This window comes from Thalassophryne amazonica, chromosome 8 (genome assembly GCF_902500255.1).
Source record: "Thalassophryne amazonica chromosome 8, fThaAma1.1, whole genome shotgun sequence".
Classification (NCBI taxonomy): domain Eukaryota; kingdom Metazoa; phylum Chordata; class Actinopteri; order Batrachoidiformes; family Batrachoididae; genus Thalassophryne; species Thalassophryne amazonica.
Window position 1 is genome coordinate 80310238 of NC_047110.1, and position 21503 is coordinate 80331740.

At 40.7% G+C, this 21503-nt stretch overlaps 1 protein-coding gene across 1 annotated transcript in view; it reads right to left on the bottom strand.

Annotated features, from left to right (window-relative positions):
• furinb (furin (paired basic amino acid cleaving enzyme) b) overlaps positions 1 to 21503 on the bottom strand; it is a 271471-nt gene that overhangs the window by 111096 nt on the left and 138872 nt on the right. The window contains exon 3 of the mRNA XM_034176832.1: positions 8916 to 9014. Coding sequence (XP_034032723.1) covers positions 8916 to 9014 — 99 coding nt within the window. The remainder of the gene's footprint in view (positions 1 to 8915; positions 9015 to 21503) is intronic.

The window sequence follows — 21503 nt, forward strand, 5'->3', positions numbered from 1 at the left end:
AAGAAACAAGACAATGGAAGTAATATGAGAAACCGCAGCTGGATTACAGTGAGGAAATGGTGAAACAAGCTCAAAGCTTAGTGACAACTAATCTAAATCCAGCCATTATGTTTCCACTGCCTTTTTAAATCTGTCTTCTTTAAATGAGGCAAAGCAGAACCTATTCTCTATCTTTTCTCAAGCGTCTCAAACACATTTGAATATAAAAATGCACTTCAACACAAATGCACACACGCTCACTTTGTTACATAGTGTGTTATTTATCAGAGGTTGTGTTTTGCCAAAGGTTTGAGTCGTTACTGTGCATGTGGGTGGAAAGACATCTTGGGGACAAGTTGTATTTCCTTAGCCAGAAACCTGTTGCCCTCAGCAGATGGAATGTAAAGATAAGTTTAACTACAAGGCTGCTGATTCTGGATGACCTATGACATGCAATATGCTCTGTCAAAATGACTTCATATTTGACAAATACTTCAGCTCAGTGGTGGTGCTGTTTGAGATTCAGGTTGTTTTCAGTGAGATGCACTCTCCCTTAATTATGTACAACACATACTGACAGCTTATAACAATATGCAACCTTGCCACAAAGTCAAACCCACCTTCCACCTTCAACATTCATTGTCGCCGCTGACAAAAACCGATTAGGAGAACATCAACTTTCAATTCACAGCTTTTTAATAGCGCTATGGTTTCTTTTTCACATTACTGTACATCCTGCCTGTCATGTCTGCAGGTACAAACAAGTCCAAAATCCAGTGCAGTAAAATTCTGCTCAGAAACAACAGCCAAATCCTATCTTTATGATTGTTGTAGACAATAAGGTCTCAAATGCCAAATTTCTATCTTGATTTTTTAAATCTTAAAGCCAATCTTGAGGCTGTATGACTGTCACAGATTCGGTACAGTCGTAGCCAGGACTGTAAGTTGCAAGACAACCTGCAGATAATTCCCTTTTGGTGAGGGGATTAGCAGTTCAGCAGCCACTGAGAAAAACTTTGCAAACCTCGACACTAGACAAGAAGGTCTTCTGTTTCTGCACTCTCTGGGAGTAATTTTCCTGGTACCGTCCATAGGCATTTGTAAGAGAAATCACTGAACAGGTGCCCAAAGCACCTCGTTCTATTGACGACCTGAGCTGGCCAACGACCTGAACGTCTTCTATTCACGTTTTGAAGACATGGACTCACGCCTCCCCACACAACTGGATATTCAAACACTCTGGACCTCCCCCCTCTCACCGCTGCCCTCCCCCCTCCCCCCGCTCGGTCCAAGAGGAGGACGTGAGAAGACGTTTCAAAAGGCTGAATCCACGTAAGGCCCCGGGCCCAGACTGTGTCTCTCCAGCCACCCTGAGACACTGCGCTGATGAGCTGGCCCCAGTCTTCATGGGGATCTTCAACACCTCCCTGGAGTCATGCCATGTTCCAGTCTGTTTCAAGTCCTCCATCATAGTTCCAGTCCCCAAGAAACCACGCATCACTGGACTTAATGACTACAGGCCTATGGCTCTCACGTCTGTAGTCATGAAGACCTTCGAACGCCTGGTTTTATCCCACCTGAAGTCCATCACCGACCCCCTCCTGGACACCCTGCAGTTTGCCTACAGAACCAACAGGTCTGTAGATGACGCCATAAACCTGGCCTTGCACTCCATCCTGCAGCACCTGGACTCCCCAGGAACCTACGCTAGGATCCTGTTTGTGGACTTCAGCTCTGCATTCAACACCATCCTTCCGGCTTTGCTCCAGGACAAGCTTTCTCTGCTCCACGTGCCCGACTCCACCTGCAGGTGGATCACAGACTTCCTGACGGACCGGAGTCAGCGTGAGGCTGGGAAAGAATGTCTCGAACACTCGGGCTCTCAGCACAGGATCTCCACAGGGCTGTGTCCTTTCCCCTCTGCTCTTCTCCCTGTACACTAACTGCTGCACCTCCAGCCACGACTCCGTAAAGCTCATCAAGTTTGCGGACGACACCACCCTCATCGGACTCATTTCGGATGGGGATGAGTCCGCCTACAGGAGGGAGGTGGACCGGCTGGTGACCTGGTGCAGCAGCAACAACTTGGAGCTCAACGCCCAGAAAATAGTGGAGATGATCGTGGACTTCAGGAAAGCCACAGCCCCCCCGCCCTCCCTCGCCATCACCAATAGCCCCATCACCACTGTGGACTGTCACTGCTTCCTCGGCACCACCATCACCCAGGACCTCAAGTGGGAGTCAACCATCAGCTCACTCATCAAGAAGGCCCAGCAGAGGATGTACTTCCTGCGGCAGCTGAAGAAGGCCAAGCTGCCTGCCCAGCTGATGGTGCAGTTCTACACGGTCATCATCAAGTCCATCCTCTGCTCCTCCATCATGGTGTGGTATGCTGGGGCCACAGCCAGGGACAGACACAGACTGCAGCGCATTGTGGCCTCTGCTGAGAAGGTGATCGGCTGTAGCCTTCCATCTCTCCACGACCTGCACGTCTCCAGGACTCTGGGCTGAGCAGGTCGGATCACAGCTGACCCTTCTCACCCTGCACACGGTCTATTCAAACCACTCCCCTCGGGCAGGAGGCTATGGTCCATCCTATACCAGAACCTCCCGCCATAAGAACAGTTTCTTCCCCTCTGCCGTTAGACTCATGAACACCTCATAACTCAGTCACCTTAACCTTAACTCTGTCACTTTATCATTTTATCACGGGTCACTTTAGACAAATGTACTTTGGTTTTTAATGGCACTCCTCCCACTGCACTGTTTTTCTGTTGCACACAGCCTTTCATATTTCATATTTTATCTTATTTTTATCTTATTTTAGCACATATTTTATATTTTATCTTAGCATTTTATATTGCTTTCTGCTTAATGTTGCACCATTATATCAAAGCAAATTCCTAGTCTGTGAATCCTGTTCATTGGCAATGGAAATAAACTTCTTCTGATTCTGATACACCATTTATGATTTAGTGACTGTCGCTGTTATGGAGGAATCAAAGCATTGCTTTCCTCCAAATGTACATGTTGCCCTATAGCAGGTCTGGCAAGTAATGGCATGGTCCTCACAGTTGATTCAAATGTACTTACCTATTGGGTCAACTCCTTGAAACAGTTGTACAAGGCTGAAACTTGTACCGGGATCTTCAACATCTCTGGTGGCTAATCTGTCACTTAACTGAGAATCCCTGAATTCTGATCTTAAGTTTGATCATGCCATCCCATTACATGAAGACTGGAAGGTGTCTGCTGACCTTGTAGGCGTTCTTGAGTGTTCAACACTGTCCAGACTAACTTGTACCCTGATGTTGGGATCTGGTCAAGGCAGGTTCTGCTTGTCGACCACAGTGCCTTGGAAGGAAAATATTGAGGAGGCTTATGATTGGAAAGAAGGCCAGATACGAATCGCTAAGTGCTGAATGTGAAGCTAAAAGGCTGGGAGTGCCAATATTCTACCAATCAAGGCAAGATGCTGCGGCTTCATTGACTGGCCAATGGCATCCTTCCTCTGTTGTGTGGGCCGCTGAAGAGGAGGTACTGCTGGCCCACCGCCAGATGGCGCCCTGCCATGTGGGCACCCTTTTGCCCAGAAGAGGACGTTTTGGCCTGTTGGCCTCTGTTGGCACCACCAGATGCGCACCATTTAGGCTGTCAGCTGTTTTTCATCTTCATCATCCACTCCATAAAAGCCTGGGAGAGACACCATAACTCTGCCGAGTTATCAGCTTACCAAACAGGTAAACTTACTCAGCCTTTTGTGCCGTTCGCACATTCATTGTTACTGAAGTCTTTGCAGTTGTGATTATATACTTGCAGCTTGGAGCCGAGTTTGTGGGAAATTTGGAGGAATTGACATTGCCACTCCTCACTTCTTACTTGCTGAGTATAACAATTGACACTGCACGTTTTCCAGTTTTCCTCTGCACTCTGGGAGTATTTGGATTTATTCCTTCAGGAGGATTACTGAGTTTTTGCTGACTGTTTGCTGGGTGTACACACACCCATCTAATCTGTTTTTGTTGTGGGGGTTGTGCTGAAACGTGCGTGGACTTTTTGATGCAGTGCGCGCTCGTTTTTTCACAACGGCCTGTTATGTACGCGTCAGAGCACAGCCGGGTGGCTTATGTAATTAATTTACTTCGGGGCACAGCACGCGCCTGGGATACGGCGCTCTGGGAACAAGACTCACGGATCTTCTCTACTTATACTGAGTTTATAAGGGAGTTTCAACTGGTCTTCGATCATCCCAATAGAGGCGAGGCTGCTTCAAATATGCTGCTGTCAATGAGACAGGCACGGCGGAGTGCAGCTGATTACGACTTCCGCTGCAGACAAAAAGGAAAAAACACGCAACTGTTTTATGAAGCCTTGACAATGGTAACAAGTCAAATAATTACTTTTTTAGACTGCTCAAAATGCTTTCTGCAGCTTGTTAACTGTTCGCGCGCGGCTAACAAGCTCCCCAGCTGCAACTTTCTCTGTGATTCAGGAGGTGATTAGAGCCGTTTTCAACAGCCAATTTGCAGAATAAAATGATTAATCCGCCACGAAATAATTATTTTATATACGCAGCATCCAGCGTAGAGCACGTGGCAGCTGGTAGAACAAAGAATGGGCAAAGTAGACGTAATAAAAATGCTTTATTCGTGGCCAATCTGTATGCAGTCACTACAACTTATTTTAGTTCATGATGTGGACATGATGGGCAAGTATCAATGGACCTATGCTAATTTACTAAATTCTGAAAGTTAGAAAAGGAAATCAGGAAAGCTATCTGGGACCTCAGAAAGCCCATCTGCAATTATTGCTTGATCTCCAAAATCAGTCTATGCAAGCGAAAGTATGTTCAGTATGAGTGTTGTCATTACTGCCACTTTGAAAATTAAATTCATGACAAGTAATTTATCCTAAACTTATGATCTGTTGTTTTTTCAAACTTAAGCAAAAACAAATCTTGAGAAAAAAATACAGTATGCGATAGTTAATAATTATTAAGAGCCTGTTCTTTCATATTTATGAATACATTTTACCACATTGCAGTTGTTTTTTTTAATGAAAACTCAACCTATCATTCTTTTTGAGTTCTATATATGTGGTGATACCTTATTTACACCAGGATGTTAATAAAATCAATGCTGGCTATTCTCAAAATAAAGTACTTATATCCACAGTTTCAAATTGCGTAAGTCAAATGGTGTCCACTTTATGGAGAGACATGTGGTATCAGGGCTTCACTCCTCCAGAAGGGTGGAGATGCTAATATCCTGGAGTGCACGCAATCTTTGATTCCATGTGGAAGTCAGGTATCATAACAACAGACTAGATTTAAGAAACTATGGTCCCTCTCTGGAAAGGAAAGGTGTCCTGGGTTGCAATAAGTAAAGATGTATTATACAGCTCTGTCTTCTAGACAAGCTACTCAGCAATCACAGCAGTCTAGCTTCACAGCCAAGAAGTCAAGCCAACCACATCCTAGCTATTTAAGACTGCAGCGACAAGTTGTCATAATTGATTATGTTCCAATCCCACACGGCTCATACATGACTCAAACACCCGTTTAACCACTTTTCCTATAGATATATCTCACTTTAGATTGATTTTCACATATAAACATTACTTAACAGCCATGGAAATGTGCTCTAAAATGTTTTTCTGTTGTCTGAAGCAGTGGAGGTTTGTGCTGTGTGCATGTGCGTTTAAGCCTCTCCAAGTTTATAAATTAAGCACAGCTGTGTGTTAAACATAAAACTAAAAATGTTTGATCCATGAGGTTTTTCATCCAGGATTTAACTTTCAAGGAGTAGAACCAAAAACTGTAATTGTCTTGATTAAATAATATATATTTATTAAAGGTGTCAGGTTGTGCAAAAAGAGCCCTGTAGCTACTGAATGCAAAGATGAATACCGGCAGTGCTTCTTTGCAACCTACAACCCCTGGCAAAAATTATGGAATCACCGGCCTCAGAGGATGTTCATTCAGTTGTTTAATTTTGTAGAAAAAAAGCAGATCACAGACATGACACAAAACTAAAGTCATTTCAAATGGCAACTTTCTGGCTTTAAGAAACACTATAAGAAATCAAGAAAAAAAGATTGTGGCAGTCAGTAACGGTTACTTTTTTAGACCAAGCAGAGGAAAAAAATATGGAATCACTCAATTCTGAGGAATAAATTATGGAATCACCCTGTAAATTTTCATCCCCCAAATTAACACCTGCATCAAATCAGATCTGCTCATTGACATTGACCCTATGTGTCTTTTTGCAAGGAATGTTTTTGCAGTTTTTGCTCTATGGCAAGATGCATTATCATCTTGAAAAATGATTTCATCATCCCCAAACATCCTTTCAATTGTCCAAAATATCAACATAAACTTGTGCATTTATTGATGATGTAATGACAGCCATCTCCCCAGTGCCTTTACCTGACATGCAGCCCCATATCATCAATGACTGTGGAAATTTACATGTTCTCTTCAGGCAGTCATCTTTATAAATCTCATTGGAAAGGCACCAAACAAAAGTTCCAGCATCATCACCTTGCCCAATGCAGATTCGAGATTCATCACTGAATATGACTTTCATCCAGTCATCCACAGTCCACAATTGCTTTTCCTTAGCCCATTGTAACCTTGTTTTTTTCTGTTTAGGTGTTAATGATGCCTTTCGTTTAGCTTTTCTGTATGTAAATCCCATTTCCTTTAGGTGGTTTCTTACAGTTCGGTCACAGACGTTGACTCCAGTTTCCTCCCATTCATTCCTCATTTGTTTTGTTGTACATTTTTCGATTTTTGAGACATATTGCTTTAAGTTTTCTGTCTTGACGCTTTGATGTCTTCCTTGGTCTACCAGTATGTTTGCCTTTAACAACCTTCCCATGTTGTTTGTATTTGGTCCTGAGTTTAGACACAGCTGACTGTGAACAACCAACATCTTTTGCAACATTGCGTGATGATTTACTCTCTTTTAAGAATTTGATAATCCTCTCCTTTGTTTCAATTGACATCTCTCGTGTTGGAGCCATGATTCATGTCAGTCCACTTGGTGCAACAGCTCTCCAAGGTGTGTTCACTCCTTTTTAGATGCAGACTAACGAGCAGATCTGATATGATGCAGGTGTTAGTTTTGGGGATGAAAATTTACAAGGTGATTCCATAATTTTTTCCTCAGAATTGAGTGATTCCATATTTTTTTCCTCTGCTTGGTCTAAAAAAGTAACCGTTACTGACTGCCACAATCTTTTTTTCTTGATTTCTTATAGTGTTTCTTAAAGCCAGAAAGTTGCCATTTGAAATGACTTTAGTTTTGTGTCATGTCTGTGATCTGCTTTTTTTCTACAAAATTAAACAACTGAATGAACATCCTCCGAGGCCGGTGATTCCATAATTTTTGCCAGGGGTTGTATGTTGATTTTTTTGCAAAATGTTTAATTTGGCAGCTTGAGTTGCTCTGTGGGACATCATGAATATTTGCCACTAAGTTGCTGGACATCACAGCTGGCTGAGACACAGTTACTATGAGTGCAATGTGCACTGGGAGCAGCATCTCTAACTTCTTCTGAGGCAATCCTAGTGTGGAATTAATGAGGTCCTGATTGTGGCACTTCAGAAGGATGAGGAGCTGGAGTGCCTGAGTTTCAAACTGCCCTTGATCAAGACTAAGATCCAGCCTTTCAATGATTTCCTGGGCTCATTCATCAGAACTGTTTGTGCCTGTGGTTAAAGTGCCAAATTTGATGAAACATTCAGTCATCTTGGCAGTTACAATCGTGTCTCTATGATGTCAGCTTGATAGATAGAGATGTGCCTGGGAAGAGCATTCAGAGTCATGAGGTCGCCGGACAGATGTGTTTGATGATGCCAATAACTTTACAAGAGGACTTGGATGTTAGTCAGTGACCAAAGGCAATAGCTTTGGTGATGTGTTTCTCCAGAGAATCTTTGGGTTCTACTGTACTGACTTTGTCAAACAAACAGTTACTTACGGATACTCTGATGTGCCATAATATCTGTATCATGAGACAACATCAGCTATGATCTTATGACAATGTAATGCATTTCTCTGTCCATGAAACAACACAAAGGTGCCCCAGCAACTGGAAAAGGCCAAGTGGGTGTACACATATCACCTAGCTGCAGCAGATCAACGGTTACTTTCTGGTGGTAGGGATTGATTGATTGTCTGTCTGGGTTTTGCTAACTGGGACTCAGGGTGGTTCCTTGGTATGGTATTTTGTGTTTTCACGAGTGGCTGAAGTAATTTGTAAGTAACAACTTTTTCTAGTGTTGGTGGTCATGGTGCCAAATCAGCACTGATTCAAATACATGTGGCCAACATACTGCAACTAGATAATGAAATTTTGTATAATTTCAGAATTCTAGGCGTAAATTGGAAGAGGGTTGTGTCTCAATTCTGAACAAAATGTTGAAATTATTTTGACATTTGAGGATGGAAAGTTAATTTTGGCCTCCAAGCAGCTGATGCTGATTTTATTATTTTATTATCATGGAGGTACAAGCAATACTTTTGCAATGCTGGTGATAAATGAGCCTAAGCCTGGTTCTGCTGGAGGTTTCTTCCTGTTAAAAGGGAGTTTTTCCTTCCCACTGTCGCCAAGTACTTGCTCACACCTTGCAATATGTTTGTTGTGATTTGGCGCTATATAAATAAAATTGATTTGATTTGATTTGATAAATACCATGGCAAAGTGAAAAGACACTCCAAGGTGCTTTATTTATTTAGGTTTTATTTTGCATAGTTGCAACTATGTGGAAACGCTCAAAATACAGATTTTCGCATGCCGTTATTGATGTGGTATTCTTTTCTTTTGTGATACAGTGCATTCATTCACTCCATTTGTACACCAAACAACTCTGGAATTTTCTTGCAGCACAGAGTATTGCAATAAATTGTGTGAGACCTGATGAGTCTTACCTGTGGTTCATTTTGCAGTCTGATGTGCACTCGCCTGTGGCCAGACGAAGCCCTTTTCTCCACGGCATGATGCTTGAAGTGATAATAATCTCCAAAAACCTGCGCAAACACAATGGTAGAGGCAATGATTTTAACTGCACCCACGGGCGGCCCAGATAGCAATCTATGCTCACCCAAAAAATAGTTTGTAGATAGGGTTTAATTAGATTTTTAGCTGACAATGTAGACTGAATACTCTCAGACAATGTTTAATTTTCCCACAAAGATGCCCTCCCTTAAACAAAGCAATTAAACCTAGTGAAACACAAGTAAAAAAATAAAAAAAAAGACAATCCATTCTGACAGAAAGACATCCATTACACAAGATCCATCAAAAATAATTAAACATGTCCATTAAAGGGAAGTTATTTCAGTGTTCCACAGGGCATTTGTCACACTATGTTTATCGGCCCGTCACAGATCCTGGTCATAAAAGAGCTTTAAGGACAAGCAGCTGGGTGACAGGTGTGACCAAGCTGGCCTAAAACCTCGGGGAGTGCTTACTTTTTGTCACCGCTGCTATTAAATGCTATAAGCAGTACATGAAGCAGCCCCTTCCCTGTCACCAAGGATAGTTGAACCACTGTTAAAATACGTGTTTTAAAAATAAGTGGTTTAACAACACAGACACTCAAGTATATGATAAATATATAGTAAAAGACAAAAAACAAAAACCAACTAAACAACAGAAAGAATATGAAAGTAGGATTCCCAGCCAATCTTTACACAGGCATATTCTCATGGGACTAGCTTCCATTTGAAGAGGAAGCATTGTAATCTGTACAGTCGTGCCATTGGGGACTGGCTCACCTTCACAAGCCTAGTGGAGCGGAGGAAGAGAGATGGAAAAAAGGAGGAGGGAATGATGACGGTGGGTGGGTGGGTAGGGGTTCGGGAAAGAGGGAGGGAGACGAGTATGCAGGATTTGACAGCCCGGTCAGGCAGGATGGATGTGTGTGGAAAGGGAGAAGAGCAGACGCAGCAGGATGGAGGGTTCTCCTGGGGCTACATTCGGATTCTGCAGGCTGCCTGCTTGCTAGCCGACCAGACTGGAGCTCAGACACTGGCAGCACTGACACTGATTTGAAGCAGAGAGCCAAGCACAAGCCAATTTGATATAATTTGTCAAATATTTGCAATAAGACATCATTTTAAATCACTTACGACAATGATAGCCACACTTATTGTGCATATATAGTCTTCGGGCTCTTTTATGCTTCTCGTTAACTTGGTGTATAAAAGTATGTACATAACTGTCGTTGTTCACATACTTGCTTGTGTACTGTGGTCAGATCAGAGCAGAATTCTATCTATACCACCAACAGTAGAAAATGGTGAAACCAACCAACTATTCCACTAAGCGTATTTGTTACGTACTATGGAGCAGTGTGGTCACAGTGTTCAAATTTGGGCAATTCTCCCCAACATATTCTGCCACTGTTGATACTGCGTGGCAGTCCTTTTCTGTATTTTGCTCTGCTTGATGCCCATGCATTTTGATTGCAATGTGGTGTGATATTATGTAGCACTCAAGCTAATGAAGAGAAGGTGTCAAATCGCTTTTGTGTAGAAGTTAATAAATATCTGGTAACAGGGGCACCGCCAGTGATTTTGGGCCTAATGAAAAGGAATCTTATTGGGGCCCTTCCCATAGCTGGCCACTTGGCCAGTGGAAAATTTGATACTGTTTTACATAAAACTATGCATTTTAATGATATTTTTGACTATCATTCCCATATTTGTGAAAAGTTTAAACATGGCAGTTACTTGGTAGGAGAAGCACTGAAAATACAATGATATTCATTTAGATTCAATTATTTGCTGCAAGACTGATATTCTATATTCCAAAACCCATCTCTTTAAATACTTAAGATTAATTACCTGAAAATACAAAACTTAAATACAAAAATAACCTCTTCCATTAAAATAGAAAATAAGTCCCTTCAGCTGCTCCCTTGTTTGCACTCAGGGTTGCCACAGTAAATCCAAGGTGGATCTGCATGTTGAACTGGCACAAGTTTTACACTGGATGCCCTTCCTGATGCAACTCCACATTACATGGAGAAATGTGAACAAGGAACCTTCCACACTGAAACCAAGTGCACTAACCACTTGGCCACCACCCCTGCAACCATCTCCAATAAAATGAAATGCAATTATAATCTGAGACATACTGCCTAACAGGAGTAACAAATAAAATCTCAGAAAAAAAACACTATCAAAAACAAAATGGCCTTTTATGATTTATTGTAATTTGAACAGTATCATTTATAGAACAAGATTTATTGTAATTTGAACAGTATCATTTATAGAACAAGATGCAACAAGCAAACAATAAAAAAAATGTTCTCTGTTTCTACTGCAAAGCAGGGGGGTGAGGGTCCCAAACTACTGATCAACCATTGTTGACCAAATTGTTCTGAAATAAATGCAGACTATAGGCTTTTTTATTATTTCAGAACATTTTTTTTATTATTTGATTTTTCTTTCCTCCATAGTAGTTAATTCAACACACAGTTGCTCACCTCCTTCCTCAGGGAGGAAGGGCTTGGGGTTGTTCGGGGGGGGGGGGGGGGGGGGTTGGGGGGTGGTGACTGCCAGATATGCTGCTGCTGCTCCTGACGTGTGTCTGTTTGGAACATGCTTCATTTTTTGGGCAGAGCAGCTTGCTAAACGTTTGCCTGCATTACTTAGGTAACTAAAACAACAGCGAAATGTATAAATCCATTTCTTCAGAAATACGAGCAATATGAGGAGAAACGTGAGCTAGTTTATAAACTATGGATAAATGTATAACAGGATAATGTTCCAACTTTCTATCATATGACCCACATGACCCAACTGACACACCTTGCCTATGACATACTGTTGCTTCTTTCTCCTGTCTGAGCTTTTTTTTGCTCTCTGACTTCTGAGGCATCCTGTCGTCTCAACCTCCACTTGCTGTCTGTGAAACCTTAGGCTCTGCAGCTGTCTGATGGAGCAGATGGACTGAATTATTTTACATAAAATGGGGGGTGGGGGAGGCCCTTGAGAAATGTTTCCAAAACAAACTTAGTATTACCAATACTTTGTAAATAATATGTGTGATTGGAAGCTTATTACTGAGTGCCATATTATTTTGTCAGTATTATAACTGTATTAGGGGCCTCTCTGGGCCCCTCTCAATCATGGGCCCTGAGAATCTTTCTCCTGCCCCTGTTTGGTAATAATTGCTAAGCTCGAGATAAGAGCCATGAAACAACAGCAGTGTTGTTAACGCTGGACAGGAAACTGAAATTTAACATGACATTTAAAGTGCGCTCTTTACTTTAGAGACACGACAGTATTTGGTCCTAAGCCCATAGTCTGGCTTTGTGACATTTTCAGTAAATTACACAATCAGTATCTGATTTACCAGGAACCCAATTTTAAAATAACATTAAAGCCATGTATGGGAAAGCAGCCTATGTGTGACATCAGACTAAGGTGTGATGAAAGACATGACCAAAATTAATGAGACTCATTTCCCTATTGAATGCAGCAAAGCAGAAAGTTAATTTGTGTTGTACGGAGGTAACTTTGCTGTGGGATAAACCTATTTCCTAGAGTGCTGATGTCCTCATTTAGACCAAGGCTGTAGTGGTCTTGGGGAAACTGAGATGGCGATGTAAATGATGATGTGGCTCCACATAAGAGCAGCTGAGTCATACCTCTCCATGTTGTGATTAGTATATTGTAGAGTTTGAATCATATGGTATATCAGTGTGTGCATGCGTGTCAGCAATAATAATTGCGTACACTATGGGTCATTAGTCACAGTGCCACCGAGCTCCAATTTTAAATTAGAGAAACACTTCACTTTACACTCAGTGGGTAGCAAGAAGTTGTTGCCTCAAGTGTTTTCTCCCCCTATTTTACAAGTACCTTTGCTTGTTCAACTCATTCAGTTATACAGTAAAACTTGCCTCAACAGTCATTGTATAAACTGGATATTCGCACTCACAGGACAAAAGTAAAAGTCCCAGTGCTTTTGTATGGTTTTCCATGTAATAAACACCGTATATAACAGATTTTGTATCACAGATTTTCACTCATCGGGCAAAACGTCCCACCCCATTATAAGGTATTTCCATTAAAAACCTCTCACATATATTGGGCAGAGCAGTCAGGACGTGCCCAGTAACATGTACGAAATGATGTTCAGCACTGACAGTGGGAAGTGGGTACCGTATTTCCTTGATTAAAAGATGGGCCATTTATTTTTTTCAAACCGTACTCAGACCTGGGACCTAAATGAGGCAGGGTGTAATTCAAGGTCAGTGATTATTAACAAAATGCTGCTTTTTGCCTACACTGTAATATGGTGTTGTTTCACACATATCTCTTGGTGTGACAAACAAAACTGCTTTAGATCAGAGTCCTCTGAGGGGCTGCGAACCCTCTCTGGAGCCTGAAGTGCACCAGCTAAATGATGGACACCGCAGAGGGCTGTGATTTCTCAGTTCTCTGGTTTCATGCCTTCTCCCAATTACATTTCAATCATGGATCAAATACGTTTGGCAGAAAAGTCCACAAATATGACAAACTTCACAACACGGAGTTGATAAAAGACACTCAAATGACCCGCAATTCATGGAGAGAAATTGTACATACGGGTAACGTTGGTTTGGAGGTTGATGACTAAGTGGAGCTCATTGAGGGCCAAATTAATCCAGAAAAAGACGCTATTCCTGCGGTAAATTGCATAAAGGCGTGATGGAGAACTTTAAAAGGGTCACGTGCATTTATTTGTCATTGCATGGCCAGAGTTGCAGAAGCATAAATCAGACTTCAGGATTTTACGGTACAACTGCGCAGCGGAGTCAACCAAATGTAATCTTTTTTAATGCACATAATGTATAATAATTAGGGAATAACCCTGTTGTGTCTGATGATTTGCAGACGTTCATGCTGGATATACGGTTGCAAACTGAGCTTGTACGGTGATGAGTGGAGCTGTAAAACAGCTATTTGCAACCATATAACAGCAAGAACGTCTGCAAATGATCAGACACAAGGGGGTTATTCCCATTGTAATTCAATTCCATCGTTTGCACGGTTTATTTTTCTGTAGGTATTTCGGTCGGTGAGGCTTACCGTTGAGCCAAGGCAGCGTTGCTCCAACAGCGGTCAGGGCATGGAGTAATTCATCAAATGTGAAAATCCATCAAATGTGAAACAGTAATTCTGTATCAGAATCCATATGAATACTTTCGTATGGTAGCTTAAATTCACCCATTTCAGCAGCGGCGGTGGTACGCGACTTTCTCTCACTCTCAGCTAACAGTGCTAACAGCTAGCAGCGCACGCAGCTGGTGTTCTGTCAAATTGTGCGTCTCGTCGCATAAAATGTCAGTTCCGCATCCTGACAATCGGGACGCGGGACTATATGTCATATTTCATGAGAAATTATGCATTTTCTCGATTATGTGCCTTTGTTTTAACACAGGCATTATGGCTGCCAACTTTATATTGATTAACCAGTAGGGATGTAGTCCAGTCAAGTTATTTCATTTAAGGCTCCAACCCACCACTAATTGCAAAAAAATGTTTAATGTGGGATTCTCCTCAGATATACCCCAGGAATAACATATTAAAAATAGAGAATAGAAGGGGTGGAAGGGCCCAAAATATGCTAATTCATGTTAATTAGGTATGAACATCAAAGGAACCAGTCAAAGAACTGGAAATCTTGTATCTTGTAATCTTGTAAAGGACTGAAATGCTATCCAAATTCACCTGTAGTGTTGTTAAGAATACTAGAAACTGAAATTGGGCGCTGGTTTGGATAATTAGCTAATTATGCTGCGTAATGATTCTAAATTCAGGAAACTGAACATGACTGAATTATTGAAGCTGGAGAGAAGGCAATTGTGCCTCTGTACAATGGAAGAAAAATGGCACCCTCAACAAAATTAGATGCCAGTGATATAAAGAAAAGACTGTCAAATGTTCATAAGAGATTCAGGCTCAAGTTTTGCCACCAACTTCAGGTGCAGCAAAGGACCACTCATTACATGTCTTCCATCAAATATGTGAATGGAAAGGAGAAAGCCGATATGCCACTGAATATGGGTGGAAGGAAAAGAATGGCAAGTTCATCACAATACGAATAGTCCTCCCTCCAGCTCCTGACCACCTGCTAGAAATTATTCACTGTAACTGTAAAACCGGATGCCGTACTTTGAAATGCACTTGTTGCAGGCATGGCCGTGAGTGTACATTTGCTTGTGGAGACTGCAAAGGTTCTAGCTGCTCTAATGCAATGGATCCAGATGTTGTGACTGAAGTTGATGAATGAACAATCACAGAGCTTCAGAAAGTGTTTCATTACTTTGGAATTACCTCACTCCAGGTTATGTCTTATCTGGAATGAGGTGTACTTTCTGTTTAAGCCATATTGGCATAATTACAACCTCTTTAGAATTCTTACATGTGTTATCTGAACACCTCCTGAATCTGACACTTATCTTACAGTTTTATGCAAAACTTTGGGCACCCCTGATAATTTTTATGATTTTCCTTTATAAATCATTGGTTGTCTGGATCAGAAATTTCAGTTAAATATATCATATAGCAGACAAACACACTGATATTTGAGAAGTGAAATGAAGTTTCTAGTATTTACAGAAAGTGTGCAATAATTATTTAAACAAAATTAGGCAGGTGCATAAATTTGGACACCCTTGTCATTTTATTGATTTGAATACTTTTAGCACTAATTATTGGAACACAAAAATTGGTTTGGTAAGCTCACTGACCCTTGACCTCCTTACACAGGTGAATCCAATCATGAAAAAGGGTATTTAAGGTGGCAATTTACAAATGTTTCTCCTCTTTGCATCTCTTCTAATGAGTGGCAACATGGGACTCTCTAAACACCTCTCAAATGACCTGAAAACAAAGATTGTTCAACATCATGGTTTAGAGGAAGGATACAAAAAGCTATCTCAGAGGTTTCATCTGTCAGTTTCCACTGTTAGGAACATAGTGAGGAAATGGAAGACCACAGGCACAGTACTAGTTAAGGCACGAAGTGGCAGGCCAAGAAAAATCTCAGATAAGCTGAATTGAAGGATGGTGAGAACAGTCACAGTCAACCCACAAACCTGCTCCAAAGGCCTACAACATGATTTTGCTGCCTCTTATATTCTCTATTTTTAGTATGTTATTCCTGGGGTATATCAGGGGAGAATCCCACATAAAACTTTTTTTTTTTGCAATTATTGGTTGGTCAAGTCTCAATGTGACTGGACTAATGGGTAGTATACACATCAAATTGCATCAGTGTTGCATGGTATTTCTTGAGATAATGATGTAAAGGACTACAGTTGTGGTCAGAAATTTACATCATGGATATTAATGTCATGGTAATTTTGTGCTTTTAATGATGTCTTTGAACTGTTCTTTTGCCAGGGTGGAATGATTGTACAGCATACATAATTAATGACTTAAAACAAAAAAAGAATTGGGTGCACAACTTTGAATTCATTTTAGAATTTTTTATTTTGGAATAATTGAATTTCTTATTCACACATCAGAATGTATCTGTATGTGGTGAAAGTGTTGAACTTGTACAGCCATTCACTTATCTCAGCAGTGACATACAAGTCTCCGGGTTCTCAGCCTTTGAGATCAAGAGGTGCCTCGGAAGAGTTCATTGAGCCATGAGGGGGCTCGACAGAGGTGTTTGGCGATGCAAACATCTTTGCCTGGCAAACAAAGGTCCAAGTATTTAGGTTCTGGTGCTGCTTGTCTTGCTGCATGGTTGAGAGACTTCGACATGCACCAGTGACCTAATGAACAACAGTGCTCTGAGAGCACAATATCCTCGCTGGCAAATGCTGCTTTGGTACAAGTGCTTGTTACATTCTGCTAACATTTCAAGGAATTGTACTGAGTTTCTCAAAATTCCTTCTAAAAGTGTGAGAGGAGTTGATTTCAGAATGCAGGCACCCACTCACGAAACTGACAGTCTAGATTTGTTAATCATGGGCCATGTCTCTGATAAAATGGGCCTAACTTGAACGATATGATACTATGTGTATTACCAACCAATAACAAGGACTTGTACCAAGTTTCATGAAATTCCTCTTGAAAATGTGAGAAGAGTTTATTTCAGAATGCAGGCACCCACTCAAGAAACTGATGGAGTCAAGATTTCTTAATCAAGGGCCATAACTCTGGGAAAATGGGCCCAACATGAACAATGTGATAATATGTGTATTACTAACCTATAACAAGGAGGTGTGCAAAGTTTTACGAAATTCCTCCTAAAAGTGTGACAGGAGTTGATTTCAGAATGCTTATACACGTTTTGGGACGGACGGACATACAGACAGAAATTACTATGGCATAATCAACCCTTCGGGCCTGGATGTCTTTGGCACTATCTGTCTTTGAAGGATTGTTGGGCACAGTTGGAATGACTTTGTTATTAAAAACAAAATATAATTTCAGTTAAGATAGGGTAAACGTAACTCTCATAACTGTTTTAAGCTATCAGCGTTTATAGACTTCGTTAACAGTATATGTAATTGGAGGTTAAGACAGACAGTTGGAATAGGCTGCAGGGGGAACATCTTGCAACCTGCATGCAGCTCTCTAGATGGGTTGACTTACCATACCAGGAAGTACTATAATGGTTTTTCAAAATAAATAAATAAATAAATAAATTGAGGAAAATCCATTGCAGCATCCAAGCTGCACACTCTGCGAGTAAAAGTGGGCTAGTAGTGTAGTAGTTGTATTAGCAGTAGTAATGCTGTCTGTGTTGTAGTATTGTAGCAAAGCTGCATATTCTGTCAGAGTGAATTGTATTATTGTAGTAGTAGTAGTAGTACTGCACATACAGTGTGGTGGCCAACTGGTTTGTGCCCTTGTTTCCAGAGCAGAAAGTTTCTGGTACAAGACCACCCCTGCCCTTTCTCCATGTAATGTGGAAATGTGTCAGGACGGGCATCCAGCTAAAACGTCTGCTAAATCAACATGCAGATCCATCTCAGATCTGTTTTGGTGACCCAGAGTGGAAAAAAAAAGACAAAAAAAAAAAAAAAGGAGAAGCCGAAGGGACTTACTAGTATTAGTAATATTACCGTATTAATGAATTTGTAAATGTATTTAATTCAAAGTGTTTGTTTTGAGGATAATTTAAAAAGTAAGAACGTAAGTGAGAAGTCAGATATACTAGTTTATTTTCATAATCAAGCTGGTCATTGTATTGTTTTATCCACCCACTGGTCTGAAGCCCCCCCCCCCAAAAAAAGCTGCCACCGTCTTTTCACTGATAGAAATTAAGAAAAACCACATACTTAGAGAACCTTGCAAAATGGCAAGTTCTGATGGCTGTGAAAATTTTCTTTCAAATTATTCTGAATGAATTATGTGAAAATTCTGAAATCTACATAAAAAATGAGATGCTTCTTGTCCCCAAAATCAACAAGAATATTGGTCACCAATTCATATCACACAGCTCAGATTCCTCATTACACACATGGATGCTGGATTTGAGCATTAAATTGCTGAGTAAACCTGGTGCACTTCAGCCACTAAATCAGGCCTTAATATAATCAAGATGCATAATTCGTGTTATTATCATGATGCATTTTTCACAACACGCTTACTTAAAAATGACTTTGGAGTTGAGAAATGCAAGGTTGGGGGGGGGGGGGGGGTGGTGGTAAGCAAGAGTGAGAAAATACTGTCCATTACTTTATCCCAAAAGGACTTGAATACTTTTATCTCCTTAAATTTATGTACTCAGATTGCAAAAAGATAGTGAATGTTAAAAAGTGGGCAAATATTCCACGCTTCAATAAAGTGAGTGATGTCACAGTCAAGAGTTGCAGTGCTGTTTGCTCATATTCTGTGACAAGCAGGACAAGTAATGTTAGAACATAATCATTAACACATCCTGCAAATGATGTTGCTTTGGTTCACAACACTGCTGCACGAAGAAATAACACTCTAACTTTTCCTGACATCATGTACTTTGCCTCCATAATGAGTTCATCTGATGTAAATATCACGTATTTTGAACATCTTTGAAGTCATCAGTTAGCAGTTATGATGTGGGAATGTTCATTTTAGGTGATTTGTTAGTGCTCCTGACACGGCCCATCGAGAGCTTTCTGTCCATCCAACAGCTTTGTGAGGGATCAACGAGGCCTCATCTAGTTTTCAGGCATCTTTAAGCCAGTCATAAGATCAGTCTCTTTTTCATTACATTCCTGTAATCCTCCTTTACACACTCCTTTTCCCCTGCTGTACGTCTCACTATGAGGCAGTGAAATGTAACACAGAACATATCAAGTTCACTCTCTGTGCATTTTGCTACAATCTGACAAAAAACCAGGATACTTACAGATATTATCAGCATTGCTGTTAAATTTCAAGGTGACTTAAATTAATGCCAATGCAGTGTGTCCTCATCCTATGTACGGATGCTGCCGCGATCCCTTGCCACTGACAGCCACAGTTGTTAAGTCAATATTGGCCAGAGGGGATTGGCTTCAGATCAACGGTGCCCGAAAAAGAAATCGAGTAAAGCTTCATTGGGCTGCAACCTAATGTTATTTCACACTGTGGTGTGTGTAAATATAAGGGTCTGGGAAATTTCCAAATGTTGCAAAGCCATTTGAAATGAGGGACGGTTTATTTTCCACTCTCTTCAAACTATTAAGGATGAAATTTATCGTACTTGCTGGAAAACATGCTTGAAATTTGTTAGCATTAGACATGCTGCGATTCTCCCCTGGAAGAAGCAAAAGGTACACAACAAAATCTAATTTTTCTTATCACTGCACAGATATTCTGCTGGGAGATGAAAAAGCACTCCAGCATTTAGAGAAGTGGTAGCTGTACAGTAGGTGATACAGAATGCATATATGTGTGTTGATTCAGTCTGACTAATGCAATCATATAGTGTTTGGGATCATGGGATCAGCATGAGATCTTAAAGGCCCAAGATGTTTTTATTGTCTCCACAGATCTTCATTTTAAAGTAATTAACTCCTATACTGGGAAATGAGGTGCAAAAACCACACAGTGGCAAATCCACTTGATTGGAAATTATGCCAGTCTTTTCTCAGTAACAACAGCAAAAAACAAACAAAAAACAAAACACAACTCTTTGGCAGAGATTATAGTTTTTATAATTCACTGTAAGTGGTTTCATTCACAGGCTGGCATACATCATTTGCAAAGTATATCTAAGCTTATGTAGGTTCATATTTGGAAAAAAAGCAGTGCAAACAAAAGAAAATCTATGAATAAGGGTATTAATTTTCCATAACGCTGTAGTGGCGAAGGTCCTTTTAAATTAAACAGGTGCCAATGGATCTAGTTATTCTTTTTGCACTTTCAGAATTGACTGGAAGTTTGTTAAAGTGATGCAGTGTGGGCTGGTCAGCTCATTACTGCTGCGGCTGTTCAAATTCTTTCAACTTCAGCTGATGACGTGCTAAATGTGCCATGTGTTTCTGAAATGCTTGATGTTCATTTTGCACAACTTGCATATTGAATTGGTCATATGAAGCTAATGCTTACCTGGGATATTACAGAAATCAAAGTGTACCCAAATGCTTGCTTTTAACACTGATGGAGCGTGTTGAATTTGCTGGTGGTCCATGCAAATGAACCAAGCTAACGTGCTAACAAAGCGTAAGCTGTTGTATGGAAGCAGAGAAGGACGCACAACAGCAACTCTACAAAGAAACAGAATCAAAACGGAGACGATGTTACAACCCCAATTCCAATGAAGTTGGGACGTTGTGTAAAGTGTAAATTAAAAACAGAATACGATTTGCAAATCCTCTTCAACCTATATTCAATTGAATACACCACAAAGACAAGATATTTAATGTTCAAATTTCTAAACTTTATTGTTTTGTGCAAATATTTTCTTATTTTGAAATGGATGCCTGTAACACCTTTCAAAAATGCTGGAACAGTGGTATGTTTACTACTGTGTTACATCACCTTACCTTCGAACAACACTCAATAGAATTTTGAGGAAAAAAAATTAAATTCATCCATTTTGGAATAAGGCTGTAACATAACAAAATGTGGAAAAAGTGCAACACTGTGAATAAATGGTAAATGGACTGCATTTATATAGCGCTTTGCCATCTGCATCAGGCGCGCAAAGAGCTTTACAATAATGCCTCACATTCACCCTCACTACACACCGGGATTAACTAGGGGATTAAAGACCTTGCCCAATGGCCCTTAGTGATCAGGCTGGGATTTGAAACCAGGATCCTCTGGTCTCAAGCCCAAAGTTTAACCACTACCCCAATGCACTGTATGAGATGCAAACATCACATCAGCATCACTGTCATACAACACAACCCTTCTCCATTTTAAAAATGTATTCTTATTCACAGAGAACATAAATCACTGCATCACCCCTACATGAATATCTTTGCTATACACAACAAATGTGTTGCGTTACACGCTAAAGCAGTCATGATGTTAATGTTCACTGAGCCACTGGGTTGCCATCTTCTGGACTAATTACAGCAGAAA